Source organism: Anoplophora glabripennis, unplaced genomic scaffold (genome assembly GCF_000390285.2).
Source record: "Anoplophora glabripennis isolate ALB-LARVAE unplaced genomic scaffold, Agla_2.0 scaffold215, whole genome shotgun sequence".
Lineage (NCBI taxonomy): Eukaryota > Metazoa > Arthropoda > Insecta > Coleoptera > Cerambycidae > Anoplophora > Anoplophora glabripennis.
In genome coordinates this window covers 206891-229034 of record NW_019416309.1, presented here as the reverse complement: position 1 = coordinate 229034, position 22144 = coordinate 206891, and the positions used below count along the sequence as shown (strand labels likewise).

General features: G+C 33.6%; 1 protein-coding gene across 1 annotated transcript in view; it reads right to left on the bottom strand.

The window, feature by feature from the left end:
- The window catches only part of LOC108913740 (glutamate receptor ionotropic, kainate 2), a 90138-nt gene extending 76219 nt beyond the window's left edge, over window positions 1-13919 (bottom strand). The window contains exons 1-3 of the mRNA XM_023454015.1: window positions 13898-13919; window positions 13656-13817; window positions 8181-8342 (exon numbers count right to left, since the gene is read on the bottom strand). Coding sequence (XP_023309783.1) covers window positions 8181-8342; window positions 13656-13817; window positions 13898-13919 — 346 coding nt within the window. The remainder of the gene's footprint in view (window positions 1-8180; window positions 8343-13655; window positions 13818-13897) is intronic.
- Between the last annotated feature and the right edge of the window lie 8225 nt (window positions 13920-22144).

The following is a 22144-nucleotide window of genomic DNA, read 5'->3' as shown; positions in this document are numbered from 1 at the left end:
CTACTTACTAATCTATAAGTAATCAGTAAGGATAACAGTTGTGAAATAAAGTTATTATCGCCATGGTATATCCTTGATTAAATGCAATTTATCATAGACCTGTCATCCTCCCTCTATGACCGCCAGTGTTCCATTCCGGAAGAAAGATTTTCGCTTATTAGACGTGTTCAGACATCTCGGTATTATATTCATTTGCTATAGCTCTTTCTGTGGAATATTCCAAATTTTTACCCCAAAATCCCTTCTTTTTTGCTTATTTAGTTATGATTAGAAACAATAAATGGATAACTATGAGATGTCTGAAGGATATTTTCTTTTATTCGCTTGATATATCTTTACACAAAATTGCGGTTAAGACAAACGTATCAATATTTAATTGGAAAATCGAAGCTGAAAGACAAAGACTATTGCGTAATATTTTTTTATATTGTCACCTATTTTCATATTCTGTTCACTCCTTCTTCAAACATATATCTAAAATAAAACATTTCAGAAATCCGAAACCGGGAGACAGGGGAAAACTTTCGTCTCTATAACCATATCATTGCCTCGACATTCCTAAAATTTGCAGGGAAAGAAAAACTTATGTATGAATTTCATATAGAAATGCAGAGAGAGGAGTTTTCGTTACATATAGATGTCTACATTGATGATATCTAACAAAAGCTTACTTCTAGATTTACTTATGTCACGAAAGGTCTTTTATTATCAATTGATATGCTTATAATGTTTATATCTGTAAAAACGTCTTCAAATAAATGTTCCGATTATATTTAGTTTCTTTATTACTAAAAAAAATAAACAATCACATCAGAAAGAAATGCATGTGTTTTCAGTGATGAATTTACCATTTTTTTGGAAAGACAGGAGGAGTGCTACTAGTCCGAAATTTCAGGGAAATAAAGCAGGTGCTGCTTAGCAATGTGATGATGTATGTTTTCATTAAGGGAAAGCTTCCAATTACTTTAACATCCCCTTCAAACATTTATTTCTGGAGCACTATTCATTTGCTTTATTTTTTCCTGATAGTGTCCTGAGAAAGAGAAGCTGAACAGGGTCGCTCCAATGGAAGATGTATACTTAAATTTCTTGATTGGAGCACAATGTGTGACACCAGTATATGATATATCTGCCATCGAAATATCATATTCCATTGTGGTCAATTATCGTGGTCCTAAGATTTCATCTAACTTTCATCCTTCTAATTACGCTCCACAGTTTGACAGTGATTCTTTCACATAGTTTCTAGCTTCAGGTTCTTCTTTTTCCAGCAGTGGAAAAGTTTTCATACTCGGTAGAATGTACACAGGTGGTTTTTTAGGCCAATATTCCTTAGTCTTCAATGATCATTTAGTAGTTCTACTGTAGTTCTTGGTGATATGTGGCTTTTATTCAGTATGTGCTCCATAATTTCTTTGGGAAGACCTTAAGAACTGTTTGGCCTTGCCTTGCCATTATTTTTGGGTCTCATCTTTCGCCCATTCAATGCCACACGAGTTCCTTTAGGCTATAAAGCAGCGAATGACCTAAACTCATCAGAAGCTACAGTCGCGTAATTTCCAAAAGCACTACTTGCCTCTCTTTTATCTTCATGTGATTATTTTGTCGACTTTCTGTTGCTTTTTGAAACACCCTCGTAACTTAATAATGAAGAGACTCAAATATTTGCTTCTTTGCATATCGATACTAAGAATAAAAAGCTTTATCTCTGGGAGATCCTTTGGAGATTGCGTGAGGGCCTGATTTAATTTTATCTCCGCTTCACTCAAATTCCAGAATTATCCCTTACGTCATCGTAATCTTTTTACCTTACGTCACGAACATCCGCGGTCCTTTGAAGATCCCTCGTCGTAGCAGACGAATCTATTGTTCTCCACGTGTGCCTTACTTATTAAAGAACACAAAGTAGCTTAGAGTTTTCAATATTAGCGACGCTGTCGCGTACCGTACAAGTATGCAAAGCCTTACGTGGCTTAATTCCTACCCTCTCTATCCAATATATAGCGGGGCGAAACAAGGTTTCCCGGTTAAAGTAGATTTACTGAATGCTTCGCTAATTTCATGAATCAAATCACATGAACGCTATGATAACATTAAAATTTAATGTCGTAGTACTGCGATCCTACATTTACATAAGAGTCGGTATAAGTTGGAAATGAAATTTGATGCATAATTTGATTAATTTCCAGTCTTGTTGTGTTCGGGTACCGCAAGGGTGTCTTTATTTTGCATATGGTAGGTATCAGTGGCTGTTTTTAATACAGCGTAAATTAATTAATACTACATATACAGCGAAAACGGTAATTATGCCGCAAAAATTGTTTTGTTCCCAATATGCTTCTACTGATTAAATGTGCATTTGTGTAAAATGGCGAATTGTTCTCTCCAATGTGTTACCACACGTGGCATTTCCCAGGCATTCCAATTCATTTAATATCCATTAATTTTACTAGTAAGTTAATTAATATCCATGATTAAAGTTGAAATGTTTGTGAGTTGCGGGACCAGGATACGCACAGTTCAATATTTGTTTTATAAAATCGATCAATCCAACGCAACGGTCTCTTAAATAGTTTAGTTGAAAATTTTCAACAAACCGGCTCAGTTACAGGTAAACCAACAGTTGTACATCTTCAGGTTTCTCGACCACAGAGAACATCGTTGCTGTAATCTAGAGTCTAAGAAATGACATGAACTTCTCTATTACATTTGGTTCTAAAGAACTTGATCTTTCTCACAATCAGATCAATTTTGCATCACGATATTAATCTAAAGACTTATAGGGTCCAAATTGTTCAAGAACTGAAGCTAGCTGGGATCTACAGCAGCTGAAAGGTACTCTCATTAGGCAATTGATTTCTTGCAACAACAGTTTCCCAGACGGGTTATTTCGAAAATGCTAATATCTGGCCTGGCCATCAAGATTATTTGATCTCACCCACTTGGACTTTTTGCTATGGGGCTATGTCAAATCTTTGATTTACATAAATAAGTCTCAAATGCGTGGAATATACGGGGTGTATCTAAATAACACCGAAAAAATGTAAGGTACGTTTTTTTTTTGAAAAGTTACATCTCAAAAATTTCAGAAAAAAATAGTTTTACTTTTTTATTTACCATGTATATCAAGCTAAAGAAACTAAAATTGGTGAACATTATCTGTCAAAAAAACTACACTTTTTTGTTGTATTTTTGTAAGGACTCCTGTGACATTTTTGAAAAAAACTAAATTGCAAATTGATAAATGTAATCTAATTGTTTAAAAATAAAAAAAGGTTGTTAACTTAAAAATATTATTGTAGCCATCCTGATCAACCGATTTCAATTTTTCAAAAACCATTTGAAAGGTTGAGCGGTCTTTTCTATGTGAAAAAATGTTCAAGTATCTAGATGCTTTATTTGAAGCTGTGCAAAATTTTGAAAATTCGAAAATGTTTTCAAAATTTTTTTCAAAAATTTATTTTGCGCAAACTATTGAACCGATTTTAATGAAATTTGGTGTTGTTTTATTATACTATTAAAGTTTTTTTTTACCAAAATCAGCATGCTCTCGGAGCAATTAAAATATTAAAAAATATATCCAAAAAACTTGATTATTTTACCTTTTTTTCATCAATTATTGCTATTTTGCAACATCGGTAAGAAATTTAAGCATTTTTAACTTACAGTATATCATGCAAAATTCAATTTTAAAACCTTTTTTCCTCTTCAATATTCTTGCAAAATGCGTAGATTCCAAGATCAGATTAAGACTCAGATAAAATAGGTATTTTTTAAAATTTTTTAAACATTTTTGCAATTTTGAAAATGTTCCGGACCTCGCCCAGATCTAGGGATCTACACATTTAATATGTGAAGGTAATCCAGAAAAAATTTGCTTGCCCGTTCTCACATCCACCTCAAAACAGATCCGCTCTGGTCTATAAATAATGTTGATTATTTCAAACCCTTATAAAAATACTACAAAAATTTCAAAAAGTTTAGTTTTTTTGACAGATAATGTTCACCAAGTTTGGTTTCTTTAGTTGGATATACATGGAAGATAAATTTGTTTTTTTTTTAATTTTTGGAGGTGTAACTTTTCAAGGAAGAGTTTTTTAAAAAAAAATTATAACATAGATCCCTATTAGTAGAATAGCCCCTTACATTTTTTGGTGTTCCTGTGATATACACCCTGTATATCACAGGAAACGTGAAAATAAGTTGATGAAAATTGGATTTCCAGAATTTCCAGTCCGGTTCTGTTAGAAGCCGTTTATCTCCGAACTCATCAGACTATGAGGAGTTTATTATGACCCAAAGAAATCACTGCTTTAGTTATAATTTTGACGACAACACTAAGAAAACGAATTTTTTACAGCCATCTTTGAATTTTAATGAACATTATGGTCTAACCTTGTTTGCGATATTTCGTTTCAAAGGCATATTTGAGATAAAGAAAATGCTAATCCACTGTCTTTCTGTGCCCTTCTGATTGCAATGGAAATTAATTTTATTGACTTAATCATTGGAAAATCAGGGTTTTCAGTGCGACTTTTGCTGGTGAGGGTGCCTGCAGCTTTTATAATAACCCGTAATCCTATTTCGAGTGCCTAGTTAGTGAAACGGCATACTAACCCAAAGGGAGCAATGACTTTATGTGCCCTACGGAGCACGATGCAACGGTCACATGGATTGGAGTAGGTTCCCGCACATCCGCTTTTATTTCTGCTTTACCTCTCTGCTAGTTAGAGTGTCGCTTTTCATAAATTTCTCATTAATTTATGCTCCGAGCGTGTCGTGTGACGCTGTTTGTTATTCCATTAGGATATTCAGTCAAATTTAGGCGTCCGTAATGTATGATTTGGAAAAACAGGTCATACATTACATCATCAGTTAATAATCGTGTTTGTGAGATTGGATATCTTTTACGTATCTAGATTTTTTTTATTGAATAACATTGTTTTATTTCATTTGATAGGATTAGGAAAATATTTAAATGTATTTGAGTTTCAAATGAAGTAGAAATATCTGTTTAACAATTTTCGGAACCCTCTAAAATGATACGCTCATGGAATCTTAGTCCCCGCCTACTATTTCGGTACTGGAGTATACTGTAAATACTGATCCATGAAAGGGCCTATACTTATTTGACAACTGGAAATTCGAGTAAAATGTTTTGAGTTTCGATGAAGCTAGAATGTTCGTGGAAATAGAATGAATGGCTATGTTGGGCGATCTTCTTTAAATTAAGTAAGAAATAATAAATATCGTCCCGTCACATTTTGAACTGAATTTAAATCGACGGGGTGGCGTGAGAAATGTGGAAGATCCGCAAAGAGGAACACCAAAGCCTTCTAGTTAGCACTGAATCTTCTCAACAGCTGCCACAAAAAAAACTAAGCCACCCCCGTAATAAATGTCCTAGACATTAGTTTATAGCCTTCGTTTTCCGGGATACAGAACTTAATTTGTTCCTCCTGTTATCAGGTCTGTTTCAGATATACGGGGATTATAGCAATCCCGGTGTTTCTATTAAATTTCACACATCCCTACCCCCTGAAGTATGCGTTTCTCAGCTCGTGAACGTTTTATTTCATCTCCGGATGCGTGTGTTTACGAGTCATTTGATAAAGAATAATTTTATGGGACGAGAGGCGGGTAAACTTTTTTATGTCCCGATTACTAACTTATAGCAGGGAAGTGAAATATACTCCTTTCAGTGGTTTTTTACTTTGCACCCGTTTGTTACCTATACTCGTACATAAGAGCTGTAAAATAAAAAATAAAATCGTTCGTTCTTTGAACAAGCCAGTACTAAGGAGCTTTACTTCAGCTTCTAATCCCACTTCCTCTCAGAACTAAATTTACTTTTAGCTTCGCTGAATAACGGGGCGTTTTATGAGGAACTGCAACTGTAGCGGTACAGTGGGGCAACCCAGGCGAGAGCAAAATGTTACCACTTAAAAATGTCCCAAGTTTAAATCTATGGGTTTACAGAGCGAACTATTTTATTGAAATTAAAATTTATGTTGGCTGTATTGTTTAAAATGTGTCATTTTTAATATACAGGGTGTTCCATTAAGGAATCTGAAAAAAAATATAGTCGTACAACTTAAAATATACTTGCAAAGCTGAATTTTCAACTTATTTTGATTTATTTCAGATTAATTGAATACCGTCCTCACAGCAGATTTAGCATTAGAAGTTATTAGAAAGTCTTAAGTTCCTGGCGTGTACATGACTCATGTGAAGTTCTGAACTGCTGCAACGTAATAAGCGAGGCGGGATTCTCTCTTCCCCGACTATTAACTATCTCCAGTATAATTTCATTTGGGTCACCTTTGGTAGAACAAACACATTAGAATGTTTCCCTGAGGTCAGGTAATTTATTCGAGGTACCAGTATAATAGAACTTATGAAAATATGTTTAATAACTATTTTCTCTGGGGTACATTTTAACCATGAAATTGCAGTGAGGCTCTTCTAGATTTCCTTAAAATTTTGTATACATCCTGCATAGAACAGAAATGACAGATTAAAAAAATACATGAAAGCGTTTATACTGCTTTACTTTTTTTTTAATTTCCGTTAGCTATTCGTACGAATAATTTGTTAATAATTCATACCATTTTGTATGAACTGATTTTTGTCACTTCCAATATAACCATTGCCTTATCCATTTCGTGAAATTTTACTAACCGTAATCACAGTGAATTTCGTGTGTACTTTTAGAACATAAAAAAGTTTTTACGTGATGATTACCAATTCGAATGTAAATACTTCTGTTCAGTATCCAACTAAATTTATGGTAACTGTAAAATATCTATCTAAAACGAAAAAGTTATTCGGAATTATCGCTAAGATTTCAGAACATTTCGTCAAATACTTTCCAAACAATCTTAATGGGAAAAGTAATCAGAATCGCGAGAACATAAATAAAGGAGCTGCTCGGAATTATCTACTTTATTTTTCCATCAAAATCTAATTATTTTCGCGAAAATAGCATATGAATTTTATCAAAAAGAAATCTCGTGGAATCTTAAAAAAAATACTTTAAATTTTGTTGGCAAATAACAGATGATAAATTGTTTTTTAAAAATGAGGCAAGTTCAAGAAAATACCTAGGCAGATGATCAGGACGGTTCTGGCTCATCAATTCTATTTTTTGTATCCTAATTCCTGATACGTAAAGCACTATTTGATAATTTGGTAAGAAAGATAACCAAAATCACTCGTCAATTGTGTACAGGGTGATTCACAACTTATCCAAAAATATTTGGGAATAGATGCGGTATGAGAAATGCAGTCAATATCATAAAAATTATAAAATCCTTATAGTTTCCGAGAAAAAAATTATTGAAGTTGTAGTACATTCAATCATTAGGTATATAGCTGGACAACTGTAGTCTCTAGCGTCATTCGCAATACACGTGGAGAGCCACGTGGCTCAGCGACTCCGAATACTGAAATCCGATTTTACAATCGTCGTTGCGATAGTGTTTACCTGTTATCTGTGGTGTTTGCAATAGTTTTTTAGTAGTTAGTGTCAAAAATGGATTGCGTGTATAGCAACTCGGATTTCCTTGCGAAAGTTTTTTTCACACTTTGCCGCCATGCCGGTCGCATTGTGCGGGGTTAGGTTTTACAATGGACCAGTTTCCAGTGCCGTGCAGAAGTGTATTTTTAAATCATTTTCGATTTTTTTCTTTACAAAATTGTATTTGTAAGAGTCCCCTGTACGTCCATTTTTTTTTTTTTGATAAGTTTTGTACCACCCTGTGTACTCGACAATCCCATTTAATTTGTAGTTAGTTCAGTTAATAACCCGTCTAGCAAATGTGAATATGTTAAATAAACCATTTATGTAAAAATGTAACAATGGCAACGTCTACTCCTCAAGAATATTCTGACATAATAAATACTTAAGGCAATTACATTTCTTGAAATTACGAACATTTTCCGACGAGAACTTTTGTCACTTGCAACAAAAACTGCCCTGTATATAATACACTTACTACTCGTTAAGAAATTGTTCTGAGTATTTGAACACTTCAAATAAAATTTGGTATATTCTGTACGTGTAAAAAATGTCGCAGTTCTTCCCTTGTCCAGCTGTTAAATCACAACGCGTGCAAGTTTGGCTTTGTTTATGGTTGCCGCCTCAAACAACGGGAAAACTGAAGATAAATTTTACTTACCCTTTTTAGACGTCCTAAAGCTGTCATCCCTTGGCACATATTGGATATCGTAGACGAGCGTCGTATTAGGTAACAAATCTCTGTCTTTGTTTATTTTGTATACTGCATACTTAAAAGCCAACTCCACGCTACTATTCTTTTGGTCCTCGGTGAAAATAGCGCCTGAAATAAAACAAACATTTTAGTTTATCCGGCCGAACGAAACAAAAAACTGAGTTTGCGGATTTATTTTGAAATTCTACCAAGAGAAGATATTTCCGACATAGGACAAAGCATATAAATCTTAGCACAATAAAAATTTATGAAAAATATGAATAAAGTCAAGTTTGAAAACCGTATTTTATTATATTTAATACATAAATATACAAATAAATAGAAATAAAGTTCCCAGTTTTTGGTAATCAGTAAATTATTAGGATCTGAAAAAACCAGCTTATTTTAATTTTTTTTGATTTGGTAATCTACTTAGATTGATCCGAATTTCGTAATATTTGCAAATATTTTAATTTCGAAACTGAGCTTTTTGAACTGCATTGGAAACTGGAGCGAATTTTTGAACTAAATTCTGAAAATAATCATCAAAAACTAAAAAAATCTATAACCACTTTGTTATTCTTTAATATTCTTTTCAAATAAGGACTTTTAATTTAGACTTCCGTTTTGAAGTTCCGGGTGCAGCCATGCGCTTGACGCAAAGTAATGCACGCAAGTGGATGTCCTAAGCAAGTGAAATGCGGGAATTTCCAGAGCACTTTGACGTCGCGCATGAAAACGTTTTTAACCGTCGACCGTGTGCACTTTTATATCGTACAACATTTTTCTACTACCTTGCACCTCAATATCCCTCCTAGCAAAAGCACAGCAGTTCTTCCTAGGGACATATAAAAGCGCATTTGAATATGTCAAGGGAGACGTGGAAGGATGTCTCCTGATACGGCATGTTTTATCCTTGAGGATAAAATTAACTAAGTATGGTGTTGAATAATATCGTTCACAAAAGTTTAAAAATNTCTTGCAAAATGCGTAGATTCCAAGATCAGATCAAGACTCAGATAAAATAGGTATTTTTTAAAAATTTTTAAACATTTTTGCAATTTTGAAAATGTTCCGGACCTCGCCCAGATCTAGGGATCTACACATTTAATATGTGAAGGTAATCCAGAAAAAATTTGCTTGCCCGTTCTCACATCCACCTCAAAACAGATCCGCTCTGGTCTATAAATAATGTTGATTATTTCAAACCCTTATAAAAATACTACAAAAATTTCAAAAAGTTTAGTTTTTTTGACAGATAATGTTCACCAAGTTTGGTTTCTTTAGTTGGATATACATGGAAGATAAATTTGTTTTTTTTTTAATTTTTGGAGGTGTAACTTTTCAAGGAAGAGTTTTTTAAAAAAAAATTATAACATAGATCCCTATTAGTAGAATAGCCCCTTACATTTTTTGGTGTTCCTGTGATATACACCCTGTATATCACAGGAAACGTGAAAATAAGTTGATGAAAATTGGATTTCCAGAATTTCCAGTCCGGTTCTGTTAGAAGCCGTTTATCTCCGAACTCATCAGACTATGAGGAGTTTATTATGACCCAAAGAAATCACTGCTTTAGTTATAATTTTGACGACAACACTAAGAAAACGAATTTTTTACAGCCATCTTTGAATTTTAATGAACATTATGGTCTAACCTTGTTTGCGATATTTCGTTTCAAAGGCATATTTGAGATAAAGAAAATGCTAATCCACTGTCTTTCTGTGCCCTTCTGATTGCAATGGAAATTAATTTTATTGACTTAATCATTGGAAAATCAGGGTTTTCAGTGCGACTTTTGCTGGTGAGGGTGCCTGCAGCTTTTATAATAACCCGTAACCCTATTTCGAGTGCCTAGTTAGTGAAACGGCATACTAACCCAAAGGGAGCAATGACTTTATGTGCCCTACGGAGCACGATGCAACGGTCACATGGATTGGAGTAGGTTCCCGCACATCCGCTTTTATTTCTGCTTTACCTCTCTGCTAGTTAGAGTGTCGCTTTTCATAAATTTCTCATTAATTTATGCTCCGAGCGTGTCGTGTGACGCTGTTTGTTATTCCATTAGGATATTCAGTCAAATTTAGGCGTCCGTAATGTATGATATGGAAAAACAGGTCATACATTACATCATCAGTTAATAATCGTGTTTGTGAGATTAGATATCTTTTGCGTATCTAGATATTTTGTATAGAATAACATTGTTTCATTTCATTTGATAGGATTAGGAAAATATTTAAATGTATTTGAGTTTCAAATGAAGTAGAAATATCTGTTTAACAATTTTCGGAACCCTCTAAAATGATACGCTCATGGAATCTTAGTCCCCGCCTACTATTTCGGTACTGGAGTATACTGTAAATACTGATCCATGAAAGGGCCTATACTTATTTGACAACTGGAAATTCGAGTAAAATGTTTTGAGTTTCGATGAAGCTAGAATGTTCGTGGAAATAGAATGAATGGCTATGTTGGGCGATCTTCTTTAAATTAAGTAAGAAATAATAAATATCGTCCCGTCACATTTTGAACTGAATTTAAATCGACGGGGTGGCGTGAGAAATGTGGAAGATCCGCAAAGAGGAACACCAAAGCCTTCTAGTTAGCACTGAATCTTCTCAACAGCTGCCACAAAAAAAACTAAGCCACCCCCGTAATAAATGTCCTAGACATTAGTTTATAGCCTTCGTTTTCCGGGATACAGAACTTAATTTGTTCCTCCTGTTATCAGGTCTGTTTCAGATATACGGGGATTATAGCAATCCCGGTGTTTCTATTAAATTTCACACATCCCTACCCCCTGAAGTATGCGTTTCTCAGCTCGTGAACGTTTTATTTCATCTCCGGATGCGTGTGTTTACGAGTCATTTGATAAAGAATAATTTTATGGGACGAGAGGCGGGTAAACTTTTTTATGTCCCGATTACTAACTTATAGCAGGGAAGTGAAATATACTCCTTTCAGTGGTTTTTTACTTTGCACCCGTTTGTTACCTATACTCGTACATAAGAGCTGTAAAATAAAAAATAAAATCGTTCGTTCTTTGAACAAGCCAGTACTAAGGAGCTTTACTTCAGCTTCTAATCCCACTTCCTCTCAGAACTAAATTTACTTTTAGCTTCGCTGAATAACGGGGCGTTTTATGAGGAACTGCAACTGTAGCGACACAGTGGGGCAACCCACGCGAGAGCAAAATGTTACCACTTAAAAATGTCCCAAGTTTAAATCTATGGGTTTACAGAGCGAACTATTTTATTGAAATTAAAATTTATGTTGGCTGTATTGTTTAAAATGTGTCATTTTTAATATACAGGGTGTTCCATTAAGGAATCTGAAAAAAAATATAGTCGTACAACTTAAAATATACTTGCAAAGCTGAATTTTCAACTTATTTTGATTTATTTCAGATTAATTGAATACCGTCCTCACAGCAGATTTAGCATTAGAAGTTATTAGAAAGTCTTAAGTTCCTGGCGTGTACATGACTCATGTGAAGTTCTGAACTGCTGCAACGTAATAAGCGAGGCGGGATTCTCTCTTCCCCGACTATTAACTATCTCCAGTATAATTTCATTTGGGTCACCTTTGGTAGAACAAACACATTAGAATGTTTCCCTGAGGTCAGGTAATTTATTCGAGGTACCAGTATAATAGAACTTATGAAAATATGTTTAATAACTATTTTCTCTGGGGTACATTTTAACCATGAAATTGCAGTGAGGCTCTTCTAGATTTCCTTAAAATTTTGTATACATCCTGCATAGAACAGAAATGACAGATTAAAAAAATACATGAAAGCGTTTATACTGCTTTACTTTTTTTTTAATTTCCGTTAGCTATTCGTACGAATAATTTGTTAATAATTCATACCATTTTGTATGAACTGATTTTTGTCACTTCCAATATAACCATTGCCTTATCCATTTCGTGAAATTTTACTAACCGTAATCACAGTGAATTTCGTGTGTACTTTTAGAACATAAAAAAGTTTTTACGTGATGATTACCAATTCGAATGTAAATACTTCTGTTCAGTATCCAACTAAATTTATGGTAACTGTAAAATATCTATCTAAAACGAAAAAGTTATTCGGAATTATCGCTAAGATTTCAGAACATTTCGTCAAATACTTTCCAAACAATCTTAATGGGAAAAGTAATCAGAATCGCGAGAACATAAATAAAGGAGCTGCTCGGAATTATCTACTTTATTTTTCCATCAAAATCTAATTATTTTCGCGAAAATAGCATATGAATTTTATCAAAAAGAAATCTCGTGGAATCTTAAAAAAAATACTTTAAATTTTGTTGGCAAATAACAGATGATAAATTGTTTTTTAAAAATGAGGCAAGTTCAAGAAAATACCTAGGCAGATGATCAGGACGGTTCTGGCTCATCAATTCTATTTTTTGTATCCTAATTCCTGATACGTAAAGCACTATTTGATAATTTGGTAAGAAAGATAACCAAAATCACTCGTCAATTGTGTACAGGGTGATTCACAACTTATCCAAAAATATTTGGGAATAGATGCGGTATGAGAAATGCAGTCAATATCATAAAAATTATAAAATCCTTATAGTTTCCGAGAAAAAAATTATTGAAGTTGTAGTACATTCAATCATTAGGTATATAGCTGGACAACTGTAGTCTCTAGCGTCATTCGCAATACACGTGGAGAGCCACGTGGCTCAGCGACTCCGAATACTGAAATCCGATTTTACAATCGTCGTTGCGATAGTGTTTACCTGTTATCTGTGGTGTTTGCAATAGTTTTTTAGTAGTTAGTGTCAAAAATGGATTGCGTGTATAGCAACTCGGATTTCCTTGCGAAAGTTTTTTTCACACTTTGCCGCCATGCCGGTCGCATTGTGCGGGGTTAGGTTTTACAATGGACCAGTTTCCAGTGCCGTGCAGAAGTGTATTTTTAAATCATTTTCGATTTTTTTCTTTACAAAATTGTATTTGTAAGAGTCCCCTGTACGTCCATTTTTTTTTTTTTGATAAGTTTTGTACCACCCTGTGTACTCGACAATCCCATTTAATTTGTAGTTAGTTCAGTTAATAACCCGTCTAGCAAATGTGAATATGTTAAATAAACCATTTATGTAAAAATGTAACAATGGCAACGTCTACTCCTCAAGAATATTCTGACATAATAAATACTTAAGGCAATCACATTTCTTGAAGTTACGAACATTTTCCGACGAGAACTTTTGTCACTTGCAACAAAAACTGCCCTGTATATAATACACTTACTACTCGTTAAGAAATTGTTCTGAGTATTTGAACACTTCAAATAAAATTTGGTATATTCTGTACGTGTAAAAAATGTCGCAGTTCTTCCCTTGTCCAGCTGTTAAATCACAACGCGTGCAAGTTTGGCTTTGTTTATGGTTGCCGCCTCAAACAACGGGAAAACTGAAGATAAATTTTACTTACCCTTTTTAGACGTCCTAAAGCTGTCATCCCTTGGCACATATTGGATATCGTAGACGAGCGTCGTATTAGGTAACAAATCTCTGTCTTTGTTTATTTTGTATACTGCATACTTAAAAGCCAACTCCACGCTACTATTCTTTTGGTCCTCGGTGAAAATAGCGCCTGAAATAAAACAAACATTTTAGTTTATCCGGCCGAACGAAACAAAAAACTGAGTTTGCGGATTTATTTTGAAATTCTACCAAGAGAAGATATTTCCGACATAGGACAAAGCATATAAATCTTAGCACAATAAAAATTTATGAAAAATATGAATAAAGTCAAGTTTGAAAACCGTATTTTATTATATTTAATACATAAATATACAAATAAATAGAAATAAAGTTCCCAGTTTTTGGTAATCAGTAAATTATTAGGATCTGAAAAAACCAGCTTATTTTAATTTTTTTTGATTTGGTAATCTACTTAGATTGATCCGAATTTCGTAATATTTGCAAATATTTTAATTTCGAAACTGAGCTTTTTGAACTGCATTGGAAACTGGAGCGAATTTTTGAACTAAATTCTGAAAATAATCATCAAAAACTAAAAAAATCTATAACCACTTTGTTATTCTTTAATATTCTTTTCAAATAAGGACTTTTAATTTAGACTTCCGTTTTGAAGTTCCGGGTGCAGCCATGCGCTTGACGCAAAGTAATGCACGCAAGTGGATGTCCTAAGCAAGTGAAATGCGGGAATTTCCAGAGCACTTTGACGTCGCGCATGAAAACGTTTTTAACCGTCGACCGTGTGCACTTTTATATCGTACAACATTTTTCTACTACCTTGCACCTCAATATCCCTCCTAGCAAAAGCACAGCAGTTCTTCCTAGGGACATATAAAAGCGCATTTGAATATGTCAAGGGAGACGTGGAAGGATGTCTCCTGATATGGCATGTTTTATCCTCGAGGATAAAATTAACTAAGTATGGTGTTGAATAATATCGTTCACAAAAGTTTAAAAATTTGTTCCAAAAGGGTCAGGAGGGACTGATATAAATTTTTCGCCTAGCATTTAAATGAATCATATTGACCCTAAAAATGTGACTGAAAGTAATATTTATATTTAATTTACAGAAAATGTACTACTTGCTTGTCGATCAGAAAGATCAAAGATTGTAAATGCAGGTATACTATGGTCCGAATGTCAAGGAAAATATTAATTTTGATACCTTTCATAAAGTACGAGCATTTTTTAAACAAAATTCTGTAAATTACCTGCCCAAAAAGTTTGACTCATGAACAATGTTTTAAATTGTTTAAGGAAGCACATGATTCGGAATATTTTATGAACAAGGTAAACTAAGTTGAATTAATTATGTTTTCTTAGGAAAGTTGAATTTTGTAGGGATGATATTTTTTCTGCCTCAGGATAGATAGCACTGTTTAATGCAACCAATCGTGGAGTATTAAGTATGTGGATTATCTACCATACTTAACAAAATGTTCTGTTTGTGATTTTCATTAACGCTTGGACGTCCAGGTTTTGGAATATCTACAACATTGCCAGTTTCTCTAAATTTAGATTCTATTTTACTGACGGTTGATTGGCTGATACGGCGATCTGGATGTTTTTCATTAAATAAATCGCAAACTTCCTGCTGCGTTCTAGTCTTATCCCCGCATCCGATAAGAATTAAAATTTCAATTCTTTGTGTGACAGTTAAATGTGCCGTAATACTTTAAATTCAACAATAATCTTTATATCGCTTACAACACTTAGAAAGTAGGTATGACAGTGACACTTTGTAAAGATCTACACCTACGTGATCCATAAAAAACTTCAGGCATTTCGAAAAACTAAATTTGATAACGTTTTTGCTTTATTTTAATTGATTTGGGTTTTCTAACATTCAATCGTAATTTACTCGAAAACTCCCATGTAAGATGACAACAATTTAATACTGTCGGATCGACAATGAAATGATCTTTCAGAATCAAGAAAAAAAATAGGGGGTTGCTATTTAAAAAAATGCCGATGACGTCATTACTCGAAAACAAATGACGGCGCGTGTATATACCGCAAACCTTATAAACAGAAATACATTTATTAATATTTTACGGTTGGTGTTAATCTTTGAAGTTGCTTAACAGTTTTAAAATGCTGTAAAAATGTCCGTTTTATTCTAATTCTCGTTATCTTAAGTTAATTAAAGTGGAGAATTTGCTTTATATTTTAATTTGAGTAAGTACAACATACACAATTAGTAATTAGTTTACAAAAATTAAATCTGCAGTTTAAACGTTATGATATTACACAGCAGCTAGACTTGACATTAATGTTTAATTTCACTGCCGGATAAAATTTTTTATACAAAATATAAATTTTCTCTGCAAACACTATATTTCTATTATTTCACAAGAAACATTCATCAAGTTAAAGCCTGTTTAATATTTTTAATAGCGTCATGCAATTTTTTATTGTTCCTAATTTCGATTCTTTATGGTGTAGATTGAAAAATCGCCCAAATTGCGAGTTTTTTTATTAAAAAAAGTATCCAAAATCGCTCAATTTGTAATAAATCGACAATATAGGCCACTCATCTCATCTATTTAAACGTAGAATGTTTGAAGTCCTATGACTGAAATTTAGTCAAAGGCTGAGTTTTTACACAAAGTTAATGGTTCTTCTTCTTCAGAAAGACCCTAGTCACGTCCAGTTCAAAGGAGATAATTTTAATCACGATTCCTGTCGAATTTATATTGATCGTCTTCGTTTTCTTTCAACAGCTCCCATGCAGTTAGCACTATTAAGAGAGTTAACAGAATTTTAATTGCAAATTAAAATTGTTTCGGTGTAGGAATTGTGTTAATTGTTGCTAACGATGTTATCTGCTAATGGCAGTCGGCGCTCCGCTGCACCAACCGACTGAGAATTTTATTTTACTTTACTTTTATTCAGCTGTACACCGTGAGCTGATAACTTGGATCTGCCTTAATTAGTCCACTCTTTAATCTCCTGGAACTTTCATAGTTCTGCAGATTTCAAGAATTCGCCAACGAGATATTAACGCGAGACGCTGTTGAATTAGCTTCCCCGAGCGACATATAAAAAGGCTCATTTCCATACTTATTTTATCATTTAAATAATAAACGAATATTTTTCTGCCGTGAAATTGCCTCCTCGTATTTGTAGGAGCCCAGAGACTCAACTTTAAAAGTAAGTTAGTTTCAATTTAAAGAAAGTTTTCTTCTTTTATCAATGCGCAAGCAAGCATATGGAAACAACAGTTTAAAATTTCGCTTCATTTCTGAATAACCGAGTATAGTAACTACGGATCAGTCTATCTTAAAAAAATTTCCGTCCTCAGGGCAAGATATAAAACGGTACATTATAAGAAAAAATGCTGTAAAACCGGGAAGATAACTACAGTTCATCAACTACACCCCAATAATGTCGGTCGTCTCTTTAAGCAAGCGTTTGCACTTACCCTGTCCCTCAAGGAACCCTAGAATAGAATTAGATCTTTAGCTACATCTTTCTTTGACCCTTTTATTCCTGTAGGTAATTCGTGACAAAGACATTTATAACCGAGATTTTACTTTTCGGGGTCTCCAGAGCGTTTTCCACTTCACTTACCACGTCTACCGATTGTTGAAGAAACAGCTTCTATTGTATTTGTTGAAACATATACACTACGTCTACAAAAGCTAATAAAAATACTAAATACTACAATATTTTGAATTGTTTGATATTTATGTTCTTGTTATTGAAATAAGGTACAGTGCAATATCATGATCTCCTATCGATTAATAACATATTTTATATGCTCCCACTATAGTAAATAAACTATTGATACATACGAGAAAATCGTTGACTTGTTCTCTTCTAAAAACGTTTGTGTAACAAGGAAATGCTATCTACTGTTTGGAAGATAATCTCAGATTTGTGGAACCTATTAGAAGACTGAAGATAAGGAACTCTAAGATTATAGAAATCCACGACAGGTCTATGGTTGGTGATAATGAAATATGATCCACTCCATTAGATAGATAGATATTAATATTTAAAAAAAATACCAACGGTGGTTTTTGTGCAAGATTAAATCAAATGCGTCTCGTATAGTAGTGCCTATTATTAGACATATCTTATTGATTCACCAGAATTAGTTATTCGAGGTTATTTCGAGGGACCAATTTAGTTCTGTGTTTGTGTTGGAAGGTCTTTCCAACACCGGTCATGGAATATTTATAGATTCCCACGATCATAGTGAAGGTCTGGTTAATGTTAGTGTGGGGTGAGTTGTATCCCAAACTTTATTACGTAAACATAGCATCAGATACTTAGGGTGAGGTATAATGTTTTGAAAGCGGAGTCGGTTTAGGTATCATTCCATACATAAGTACTACAGATATGTAAATTTTTATAAAATGGTGAGAATAATTTTATATTTACGATATAATTGATACTAATAAATAAAAACGTTTTTTTGTAACTTTTCAGACTACTACGATTGGATGTCACTATTTTACTTAAATGTTCCCTAAAGTGTTTCTGTAAGTAATCATCAATTTTCTGCTCATTTCGAGAATGCTTTAACAAAGCCAGATTAAACACTCAAATGTCAATCATGGGGTCTTCGGACTTCCCTGGATTCCTGTAGAGAGTTTCTACCCTAAGTAAAATTTCTGTATAAATTAGGTATCTCTCTATTTATTCTAATTTGCCTGAGTTAATTGCGTGTTATTGCAGAGGGTTGGTGCTGTATAAAAATAAATAGAGACTTTATTTTAATGCAGGTAACTAAATTCATTCTATCGTGATATTAATATAAATATTTTCATAAACGCAATTTAATATTACCTAACTAAATTTATTTTACATCTTTTATCTTGGATTTTAGGACATAGGTATCCTAATTTCGAAACCGAGAATGGATATGACATAGCTAATACAATGCGAAACATCGCCTTAATGCTAAAAATGTTGTCACCGCCGTTCTTGGCGGTGAAAATTCGAAATATTTGGAATTATTAAATTTTCATGGCTGAAAACATACATAGATATTGTATTTTCGAAACCGAGAGAGTTGTACTAACCAAATTTGGACAGACGTCGCTAATACAGTGCGAAACATAGTAATAATAAAGTTTAACAAAATAAAGTCCGTTTATTTTCTGAACAGACCTTGTATTTTGGTTAGAACAAATGACGTCCAAAAAGTTATATAAAAATGAATGGGGCAGTTTTGGGTGGCAATTACTTTTTTTCATTTCGGTGCTGTTGTAGTTCATAACCACATTAAAATATTACATGAGATGAATTCCAGAAAAACCACTCATTCTTTGATAAATGATCGGCCTGAAAACTTTTAATATTTAATCGATTCAATTAACTTCCTCCTTCCCTATTGAGTTCGGCATTCTCTACCTTTCCTGAAAAATATTCAAACCGTGAAGTTACCCAGCTGCTCCTATTTCCTCTAGATTCCCTATCTTCTGTTTAATATTCTCAATGTATTCGTCGGCCTAAGTATCCAATTGTTTTCTTTTTATGCGTCTTTCCTTGATATATTACTATTCTAATGAGTATCCAATTATGCAGGAGATTGAGAATGTTGGAAAATACGCAGTGCTCCGGATTAAAGACAGGCCATGGGAATTCTATTTAATGATATCCTGAGTACTTCCACGTACATAAAAAATGTACGTAGTTATTATGTTGTGACCATAATAATCTTATATGGTTCATCTTGCAGAAAAAATGCAACATTATTTCTTTTTACTAACGAAATCATACTAATAACTTACACTTGAACACTTATAAAATCGGTTCAGTAAACAATAAATCACGATAATAGGGGGACTATGAACACCACAGTAATACAGAATAAATAGGCATTTGTCTCAATCATCTCAATGATATGTAAATGATTTTATCTACCAAACTACAATTTCACCAATAATATAAGTAAGAGAAGAAACATATTTAATAAAATATCATTATTCCATTAAAAAGTATTATAATTTATTTGAAATTTTCCATCACGTGTTGTATTTTCTTCGGTATAATGAAAGTTTAGCACGGGAAAATAATTTGGTAGGCGGCTTCGAACACAAAAAAAAACAAATTTAAAATTTTGTTCCAAAATATCTCTCCGCGTTCCCCTGGTCGTATTTTTAATGTTTCCAAACAGTCGATATTGGATGTTGAAGTGGTTCGAAAGAGAAATGAGTGTTTCAGTTTTTCAGGCCTAATTTAATTTCGAAATAATGCTGATGTCAATTTCCGTACAATATGCCCCAGAAAAAGAGAATTCAATTAGGTGTCCTGTATTTGGGCATATTGTGAAATATTTGTGTGAGGATATTTTTAGAAAAAAAAAAAATAAAAAATTGGGTGCCAGTGGAATTTACTTAGAAGTAGCATATTGCATCTTGTTTTAGTTAGTAGCGTCTTTTTAATAATATATTTTTTTAATGTTAGAAGGATGGTTTATGGAAAAGAACATTATTATTTAATTGAAAACAACTTTACTCATATGCCTACATTAATCTTTGTACAGGTTGATTCACAAATGGTGATCAAAAAAGACACCTCGTATTTTTTACTGAATTTTAAAGTTTTTCCTATAAAGTTTTTATCTAGGACGTTTCGTTAAAAAGATACAGTGTGTTAAACTTCAGAAAATATTTTTAATTTTTTTTAAATAATTTAAAAACTTGTATGTGAAGTAATTTGAAATTGGGCACATTGTTGGTAAAGATTTCGAGAGATCACGGAGTCATGGAAATATTTCTATGAGCCATTTGACAATGTCTTCCTGTTTGCTCCTCTGTATTCTAACCCTAAATACTCGTGAAATTTATGTTTGCGACTTACAGTCACTTATGAATTACGCATTAATCTCCAACAGAAATAACATCACGTAGAGGCGCTAAATTTACGGACTTGTGAACAGGATACGGCTTTCAGGTAAACGAGATAAGAAACTATTTCCCGCTAGGACACAGTTGCGAACATAGATAATAATTAATCTAGGTAGTGTACAGTGAGGTGCAGCAAGGGAGTTGTTTTTGCTATATGTAAATACAGAGGAAATATTTCAATACATTTCGAAGCCACGTATCTCGTTTCTTGCGCAAAAATTTGATTGAATTTCTTAAAAATTATTAGTCCGCTAGAAAGCCACTGAATTTAGAACTTTTTTTGTATCTTGATACTTTTTCCGTAAAAACAAAGTTTTCGAGAAAACTGGCAAAATGTGATCGAATGCATATCGTGATTCGCCTTTTTTCGCCATTGAGGGTAATAGTTTTACAGAGGCTTGATCTTGACATGTATCAATAGAACAATTTTTTAATAAAATGTTTTGTTCTGCTACGACAAATCTATTAAGATGCATCAATATGTTGAAAGAAACGTTAGTATTTGTTCCATGTTTTACATTTTTTGCTTTACGTTTTATAACATAGCAAAAGAGAGTTATTCCAGAAAATAATGTCTAAGTTTGTGATCATCGTGTACATCTTATTTACCACTTTTGTTTCTAATCCTCCAGAACCACCGATATTTGTCGCTATTTATGAATTCCTGACATTGGTTTGGAGCGGTATAGTATGAAGTCTGAGGCTAATACGTACTTTAAAATGGTAATAAAACAATGATTGATTGACTCGTTTCAACTTGGTTGACTCGACGAAACATTTAATTAAAACTGTTGGGTGAAATCATACCTAACTGGTATTTTGGATCTAGCAGGACCATTATTGTTAACTGGACCTCGATTTAAGCAAATATAATCCCGACAAGTCAAATAGTAACCCAAATCATGCATTGAAATAGAGTATTTTGTAATACTGAATAAGTTTTGGTTTGTAATATTGGCGTAAAATGAAACTGAACGAATTTTGTTTGCTGGAGCTCTACGAGTTACAAAATAATATTCGCGTTGCATTTTTTGTCGGATTAATAGTACATGTAATATAAAACACTGACCCTATGCATTTATCTCGTGCCAGAGCACCTATTCACACAGTTATCTTATGATTTACGGAACACAACTCCGGTGAAATCTAATAGGGTCCGTGGGCGAAGCAAGTCCACCATCTGGATTTATTTATGGGTGCATGTTACAGCATCCTCGTTCCTGGGGGTTGTTTCCCTGGGTTTTCTTCCGGCGTCCGTTTGTTGTAACAATAACTACGGTCGCTGGAAGTGTAAATGCCGTCCCCTGCATCTCGCGAATTTCTGAGTGCTGGGACCATCTGCTATGCCCTTTGTGAATGTATAACTCACCGTAATTCGCTGTTTTGTCACGGGTCCGAGAGAACATCTGTAAATTGAAATAATTAGACCCGGGAGCAGAAGGGATCAGTCCGATATTAGTTTTTGATATTGCTTTTGTCTACGGATAGCTTCAAAGTTCAATATATGCGGAGTTATGAGAAGTTACCTAATATCGGTTGTAGAGTAGATAGATAGAGAATAATTCCAGATCTGTTT